The sequence below is a fragment of the Montipora capricornis genome, chromosome 10, assembly GCF_036669925.1.
Source record: "Montipora capricornis isolate CH-2021 chromosome 10, ASM3666992v2, whole genome shotgun sequence".
Classification (NCBI taxonomy): Eukaryota; Metazoa; Cnidaria; class Anthozoa; order Scleractinia; family Acroporidae; genus Montipora; species Montipora capricornis.
The window spans coordinates 34,074,139-34,082,640 of NC_090892.1; the positions used below are offsets into that span (position 1 = coordinate 34,074,139).

Genomic DNA, 8,502 nt, shown 5'->3' on the forward strand with positions numbered 1-8,502 from the left:
GATATTTTGAAACTCAGAGCAATTAGATCAAAAAATCCTAATGATTGGGTTCACTTTAAAAGACAGCGGAACAAAGTCAATAGTGCGACTAGGCTAGCGAAGCAAGTTTATTATCAAAATATGCTAAACGAGCATAAGGGTGATTCCCGCAAAACCTGGCAGATCATCAATGAGCTGTCTTCCCGAAATTTCGTGGAAACGTCTGTGAAACAACTGAATGTAAATGAGCAATCAGTAACAGCTCCAGCAGAAATAGCGCACGAATTTAATCGTTATTTTGCTACCATTGGCCCGAAACTTGCTAGTGATATTCCTTCTTCAGATGGCAACAGCTATCTGAATTATCTCACTAGCACGGATAAGGAGTTTCAGTTTCGCCCAACCTCCACAAATGAAGTATTTTCACTGCTGAATAAACTGAAAAAATCAAAGGCAGTCGGCCTTGACAAAATTTCTTCTCGACTTATTCGTGAATGCGCGGATCTTATTTGCAAACCGCTGTGCTATATTTTCAATCAGTCATTAAATGTAGGTGTGTTCCCAGACGACTGGAAGTGTGCACGGGTCACTCCACTATTTAAACAAGGGGAACGTGATGACCTAAACAATTACCGCCCAATTTCCGTTATCCCGGTTATAGCCAAAGTGTTCGAAAGAATAGTTTATAACCAATTATATGCGTACCTAACAAAGCATAACGTAATATGTAAATGCCAATCTGGTTTTCGCTCTATTCATTCCACCGTTACGGCTTTACTTGGGGCTACGGATACTTGGGCTTACAACATTGACCGAGGAAAAATAAACGCTGTTGTTTTCCTAGACCTAAAAAAAGCTTTTGATACGGTTAATCACGAGATCCTTTTATCTAAATTAAATAATTACGGCATACATGGCATTTCGTACAACTGGTTTAATTCCTATTTGGACAACCGCACTCAAAAGTGTTCCATTAATGGATCACTGTCTAAAACTTTCTCACTAAGTTGCGGCGTCCCTCAAGGGACTATTTTGGGTCCATTGTTATTTTTGCTATATATCAATGATCTGCCAAACTGTCTAACGAATTGTATGCCATGGATGTACGCAGATGACACCCACCTAACATATGCGGGTGACAATACAGGCGACATAGAATCAAGACTTAACCATGATCTAGAAAATGTTAAAAAGTGGTTGATAGCAAACAAACTTACCCTGAACATGACAAAAACCGAATTTATGCTGATTGGATCAAGGCAGAGGTTGTATGCTCTCACATATCCTCCAATTCCCGAGATTAATGGTGCTCCTATCACTCAAGTTTCTGTTGCTAAATCCCTGGGCGTGCTTATTGATAATAATCTTAACTGGAGTAGCAATGTCGATAAACTGACAAAGAAAGTAGCTTCTGGAATTGGAGCCCTCAAACGTATAAGGCATCTCGTTCCTCACACGACATTGCGCTCTATTTATCACGCTTTACTTCAACCGCACTTTGACTACTGCAATGTCGTCTGGGGAAACTGTGGTATCACGTTACATGACAAATTACAAAAACTGCAAAATAGAGCAGCCAGAGTTTTGACCTTCTCTAATTTTGATGCAAATGCTAGCGAGCTATTCAAAATTTTAGGCTGGAAAAATCTAGTTAGCCAGCAACAAATTGCGCTGGCCACAATGGTCTATAAGTGTCTTCAGGGGCTAGCACCGGAATATCTATGTTCTAAATTTACAAACCGCGAATCTGTTTATAGTTTAAGAGACTCTGAAAGAAAGCTTAATGTTCCGTTTCCGCGGACAAATTATTATAGAAACAGCTTCAGCTATAGAGGTGCTACTGTCTGGAATAGCTTACCCCTCAAAGCGAGACAAGCAGAGTCTCTTGGGCTTTTCAAAAATCTGATTAAAGACATATTTTAGTATAAAGCACGGCATTCATGGAAAGCAGCCTTAGAATTAATATAATATTATAGTAATTGTATTTTATTGTAATCATTTTAAAATTTTACCTTTTGTAATTTAGATTTTAGCATTGTTTGTAATCTTAGCTGATGATTTTACCGTGCATAAATAATAAAATATCATATCATTATCATATCATATCATTTTTCGTGGAGTAGCCGAGGTTTAATCTTTCCATAGCGGGCTGTCGTAGAGTGCTCAACAGGATAGAAATCTGGAGCGTGAATATCTATCCTGTTGAGCACTCTCCGCCCGCCCTCTATGGACAGATGAAACCTCGGCTACTCCACGAAAAATAGCCCGCTACCATCTGAAAAGGACTACCTACGCTGCCTCATCGAGAAAACCGATTAAACTCCTGATGAGTGAGGCAACTCACGAAACAGCGTTGTCGAGATGCAACATCTAGCCTTGTTTTAACTCTTCAACCAAATCATTTATTTCTGCTCTATCTAACGATATCGAGCACTCTATGCAGACAAGTCGATTTCCTGTTATTATTATAGGGAGTCTGTAAGTCAATTTTCTCGTGGAACAGTGCTCAATACGAGAAAGCAGAGCGGAAGAAATATTTTAAGAGGAAAAAAGGACGCAACTACATGTCCCGACAAGCCTGTTTCGTGAATCGCTTCACCCTGAAGAGTGAAGCGATTCACGAAACAGGCTTGTTGAATCGTGAATCGCTTCACTCTTCGATTCACGAAACAGGCTTGTCGGGAAATGTAGTTGCGTCCTTTTTTCCTCTTAAAATATTTATATATATATATATATATATATATATATAATATATATATATATATATATATAATATGTATATATATATATATATTAGTAGTGTAGTATTGGAACAGAAATCGATACAACAAAGGAAATGAGTGAAAATGTGTTCAGCCGGGAATCGAACCCGGGTCTCCTGGTTACCGGTCAGATGCCTTACCACTCGGCCACTGAACCAACCCCGCCATTCAGCCGAATTGGAAGGACCTTTAAATGGCAAGCTCTGAGGAGAATCGCACATTTTCTGCAGTGAGGATCGCGTCACTATGCTCAAGTTGATCAGCGATTCACAGTAAATTTCCCCCTATATATGAAATGAATGTGTAAGTTTGAGCGGGGAAATAACAACAACTAACTGCCTCATTTACCTTTGGATCACCAACCTATTCCCTTCAGAAGGCGATTCACAGTGATTTCTGATCCTCACTGCAGAAAATGTGCGATTCTCCTCAGAGCTTGCCATTTAAAGGTCCTTCCAATTCGGCTGAATGGCGGGGTTGGTTCAGTGGCCGAGTGGTAAGGCATCTGACCGGTAACCAGGAGACCCGGGTTCGATTCCCGGCTGAACACATTTTCACTCATTTCCTTTGTTGTATCGATTTCTGTTCCCATCCTACACTACTAATTAATACTTGTCAGAAATCACTGTGAATCGCCTTCTGAAGGGAATAGGTTGCTGATCCAAAGGTAAATGAGGCAGTTAGTTGTTGTTATTTCCCCGCTCAAACTTACACATTCATTATATATATATATATATATATATATATATATATATACAATATATATAACTGCAGACAGTGATATCGTAAAACTTTATTCAAAAACCAAATAAAAACAATATTTACAAAATTACTCAAGAGAGGAGGCTACAGCTAAAAGAAAAATACAAGCTTATCAGCACAGACTTTACATACAGCTGGATGAACCCAGATAGAATTAAACTTAGCCTGAGAAAAGCGATGAAAGTCAACTTGGATCCTACGTTTAACATCAGCAATAATAAACTTAGCGATAGCTCTAGAGTCCTCTCCACCGTTGTGAAAGGTAGCCTTATTACGAAATTTCCAAATACCGCACAGAATCGACTTGATGATGTACAAAAGCAGACGCAGGCACTTCCTTTCAGGCACCGGGAATTGGTAAAAAAACACGAAGGGGCAATTGGGAACGAAGGGGGCTGACAAAAGCGCAGATAACATAGGGACAAAACGAGACCAGACCAATTTAACCCTACGACAAGCCAAGAAACAATGATCAATGGTCTCTAGACGGGCGCATAAAGCACAGCGAGGCGAGCGAATATAGCCCCAGGTGTGAAGAGAATGTCGCACCTTAACGGCACGGAGGGTAATCAACCATGCAAGATCATTTTTGTAGTTCTCAGTAAATGAATCACGGATCAGACCCCAATGCCGAGAAAGGGAAAACCGAGAGGGGACGAAGCCTGACCAGAGGGCAGGGAAAATCGGGATGGTGCAGAAACTCGCTAGCAAAACCTTGTAAAAGGCGCAAGACGTGTAAGTAAACCCAGGAGGTAAATCAGTGGCCTGAAAGGAAGAAAGGACACTAACATAAAAGGCAGTGGGGCGGGCAGCGCTTGGAATTAGGTTATCACGCAGCCCAGCCCACTCCGGCCGCAAAGGAGCTAACACAGAGCCACAAAAATACTTAGCAAGGTAAAAACCCTTAGAACTAGAATCGGACACGGAAGTAACTAAAGCCGCAAGCCGCAAGGCGCGGCCCTGGCAAGAAAAATCCTTTAAACCCAAACCTCCACTATCAACAGAACAAATAAGCGATTTACGAGCTACAGTCTCTAATCGAGCGCGCCACAAAAAGGGCCATATCAGACTATTAAGTTTACTATAAACCCATTTAGGGGGTACTAAAACGCGCGACACATAGAGCAACTTACTTAACGCTAATATGTTTAAAATAAGGACCTTCCCAATAAAGGACAAGGATCGCGACTTCCATCTAGAAAGAGTTTTGTCGAGTTTGGACAAACGCGGTTCCCAATTATCGCGCTCAACGTCAACAGTACCGAAGAATACGCCTAAAATCTTCATTTTCCTAACCCAAGTGAGACCAAGTGGCTCGTCAAGGCGGTCTTTCCAGGCACCAAGCCACATGGCCTCAGTCTTGGACAAATTAAGCTTCGCACCAGAGCAACGCTCGTAAAACGCAATCGCATCAAAAAGTCAGAAAATGGAAGAATCGTTTTTGACAAAGGCCGTAGTATCGTCAGCATACTGGCCGACTTTAAACTGGACACCACCAGCCCCCGGCAAGAGAAAGCCTTCGATCGCGGGAGAGTCTCTAAACTAAAACTTCAACGCAGAGAACATAAAGCATGGGAGACAGGGCGTCGCCCTGCCTGGCCCCCCGCAGCAAAGGAACAGGATCGGAAAGGATATCATTAACTAGAATAAGCATATAAGCGCCGTTATACAAAGTGAAAATCCAGCTACAGAAGGAGGGCCCAAAACCGAAATGTTCTAAAAGATTCATCAGAAAGGACCGATTAACGCGATCGAAGGCTTTCTCCTGGTCTAAAGAGACGAGAATACCTGTCTCGCCGGTTCTCTCAATAAAATCTAGTGTATCGCGAAGAAGAGCCAAATTAGAAGAAATAGATCTACCTGGAACAGAACACGTCTGATCAGGGTCTACAATAGACCCCAACACTTTTTTCAAACGGAGGGAAAGGGCTTTTGAACAAATCTTATAATCCACATTCAGTAACGAAATGGGACGCCAGTTTTTTAGATTTCTACGGTCATCTTTCTTATGAACAAGACGCGTAACACTCGATTTCATAGAGTCACACAGCTCACGATGGGCGAGAGACTCATTAAACGTATCAACTAAAAGGGGCCCCAAGAGGGACCAGAACGCAGAATAAAACTCAACAGTTAAGCCATCAGAACCGGGCGTTTTATTCCTATTAGAGAGGCGAAGGGCCTCGGACGCCTCGTTCAAAGAAAGAAGACCCTCGCATGATTCGCGCTCAGTTTCCGATAACCGGCGGGTAACGTGCTCAAACAAATGGGATTGGGCTACAGGGTCAATTGGCTCTTCAGAAAATAGGGACGAATAAAAACGCTCGTGAGCTTGAATCATGTCAGGGAGGGAAAAAACCTCTTGCCCCTCAGAATCAAAGACAGAGGACACGGAGCCTTTCTCGTGTCTCTCATTTTCAAGACCGAGAAAGAAACCAGAGGGAGACTCTCCCTCTTCTGCCCACTTAACCCTGCTGCGAATCTTAGAACCCTCGAGCTCGGAATCTAAAAGCGACCGCAGAGCAGCCTCTGAAGTCAGAATTTCAGGACTAGCAGAAACATCGCCCGAAGCCAAACGATTCTTCAGGGCAATTAAGCGATTGGTTAGAAAAACCTTCTGGGACGAGAGTAAACGGTGTTTACGACGAGAAAAGGCGATCGTAGTGAGCTTAATGTCAGACTTTAAACACTCCCAAAAATCGCGCTGAGAAGCAAAGCAATGCCGAAAGGCCAGAAACTGCTCAATTAAATCCGAAATCTCTAAACAAAAGGATTCGTCATCGAGGAGAGAATTGTTAAACTTCCAAACTCCCGGGCCTCGCAGGGGAAGAGCCGCAATATCATAGTCTAAAATAACAAAGTCATGATCTGAGAAAACGCATGGGAGAATATCGCACCTAGTGACTTGATTACACTGAAGCCGAGGGACCAAAAAGGTATCCAGTCTGCTGGCAATTGAATGGTCTGGGCTGAACCAGGTGAACTGCCTGTCTCGGGGATGCAAAAGACGCGGAGGTTACAGCGAGATTTTAGGTCCGAGAAGCCGGAGTCGAGGGAAACCGACCTACCCAATTTGTCAAGCGCCGAGTCAAAACAATTCATATCCCCCCCGATCAGGAGCCGGGAGTTTGGAAGAAAAAAGGACGGGACCGACTGAAAGAAAATCTTTCTCTCAGCCGGAATCGTCGGCACATAAAGGTTAACTAGATTAAGATTGAAATCGTCAAACTTAACAAGTAAGCTGAGAATGCGCCCACTTTGATCCTTCTGCCAAACAGAAACATTATTACGAAAAACATCAGAACATAAGATAGCTACCCCCCCTCTCCTCCCGACAGCAGGGGCCCAGAAGCTGGGGCCCGGCCACGAAGAGGAGAAGGAGCGCAGAACAGCGTCATTCGAAATCATAGTTTCTTGAATGAAACAAAAGTCTAGGCGTGAAGCACGAAAGAAATCAGAAACCAGCGAAAACTTACGTTGACTTAAACCCCTAACATTAATCGTAGCGCTCTTTAAGACGGTTAAACTCAGTGGGCGCATCCTCACTTTCTACAGACAGTCGAGTCGACTTGCCCACACCTGCGAGTCGGGAGGAGCCATTTCGAGATCTCTTCCTTCGTCGAGAGGGCCGCTCAGACACAGGAGACATATTATCAGGCACAGCGTCGGAATCCATCAGTTCAAACGTGGCAATAATCTCTGGCTCAGACTCGTCACTCTCAACACTCGTATCGGTCAGGGAAGAAACGGGAAATTCTTGCACTCCGGGAACTTGAATATCAGGGGAATCGTTGATGAGGCCTTGAGAAGTTAAAAGGTCAGGCGCAGGCTCAGAAGAAATGGCCGAGGCCAAGGGCTGGTCAAATTCAGCTTCCAGGGAATCGTCCTCAGACCTTGCCGAATCTTCCTCTGCATTCTCTCCTGGGGGGCTATCAAGATCCACGTCACCTGAATCAGCATTCTCAGCATCTAGAGTAGTGGGGGGGACATCCACGGGAGGAGGGTCAGCAGCAGGCTGGCTCGGGGGCTCAGCATCAACGGCATCACGATGCGAAAGCGGGCGGCGATACCAAGAGTGGCGGCAGTCAATGGCCATGTGGCCAGGTTCTTTACAAATACAGCATCGAACCCCAGCAGGACAATCACGGGCATGATGGCCAATTACTTCACAGTTAAAGCAGAGCATCTGACGACACTCTTGGGCCAAATGACCTGGCTCGTTGCATCTTCTACAGGTCTTCACTTGGCCTTCGTACTGTACACGGAGAAGGTACTTACCAAAACGAAGGTACGACGGGATGGGGTCATCGATACACATGCGAAGAGTACGGATACCATTCTGGACCTGGGGAAGCCCTGGACGGAGGAGCGACGCTGGGAGTAAACAGTGCCATACTTCGACAGACGGAAGGTCAAAGCCGAGTCAGGTAACTCAAAAGGAGCGTCGTACACAACAACATAAGACAAGGCTCTGCCTGCAAGATGAGCTGCATGAGGCTGGTTTCCAACAAAGAAAGACGACTGCTGCAGAAATTTGTTTCGGATCTCCTCTTTCGTAAAGGTGAGGACTACTGACCCATTCTGGGATCTCTGAAGGCAACGGACTGACGTCGGAGGAAAACCATCTCTCACCAAGCTATCAAAGATTTGCTTGGTCGTAACTGAGCTGTCAGGGAGTGTGAAGTATGCAGAAGCAGGACGATCAGGCATGACATTCAAAACATCAAAATGCTCTCTTTCAAAAGAAGACAGATAAGACCTGCGACGCGGAGCTACACTGGAAACTTTTGGACGAGAATCAACAGCACCAAGAGTAACTCTATCAGCATAAGAGCCACCAGGACTGGTATCCATGTGGGATGGCGAATCAGATTGGCCAGCTCCAGAAACAGAGGGAGGCACAGGCGTATTCTCCACAATATCAGACCACAGACGGGATACAGGAGTAGGCTGAGACATACCGAAAAAACAATTTAGGGTAGGACCCACGCCGTTCCCT

At 44.3% G+C, this 8,502-nt stretch overlaps 1 protein-coding gene and 2 non-coding genes across 3 annotated transcripts in view; 2 read left to right on the forward strand and 1 right to left on the reverse strand.

The window, feature by feature from the left end:
- The window catches only part of LOC138018788 (uncharacterized), a 6,531-nt gene extending 1,387 nt beyond the window's left edge, over positions 1-5,144 (forward strand). The window contains exon 2 of the mRNA XM_068865468.1: positions 4,805-5,144. Within this exon, the coding sequence (XP_068721569.1) occupies positions 4,805-5,144 (340 nt within the window). The remainder of the gene's footprint in view (positions 1-4,804) is intronic.
- Positions 2,827-2,898, reverse strand: Trnat-ggu (transfer RNA threonine (anticodon GGU)). The gene has a single exon. It is a non-coding gene; the product is annotated as a tRNA-Thr (tRNA).
- On the forward strand, positions 3,221-3,292 carry Trnat-ggu (transfer RNA threonine (anticodon GGU)). Its single transcript has one exon. It is a non-coding gene; the product is annotated as a tRNA-Thr (tRNA).
- Positions 5,145-8,502: the final 3,358 nt, after the last annotated feature.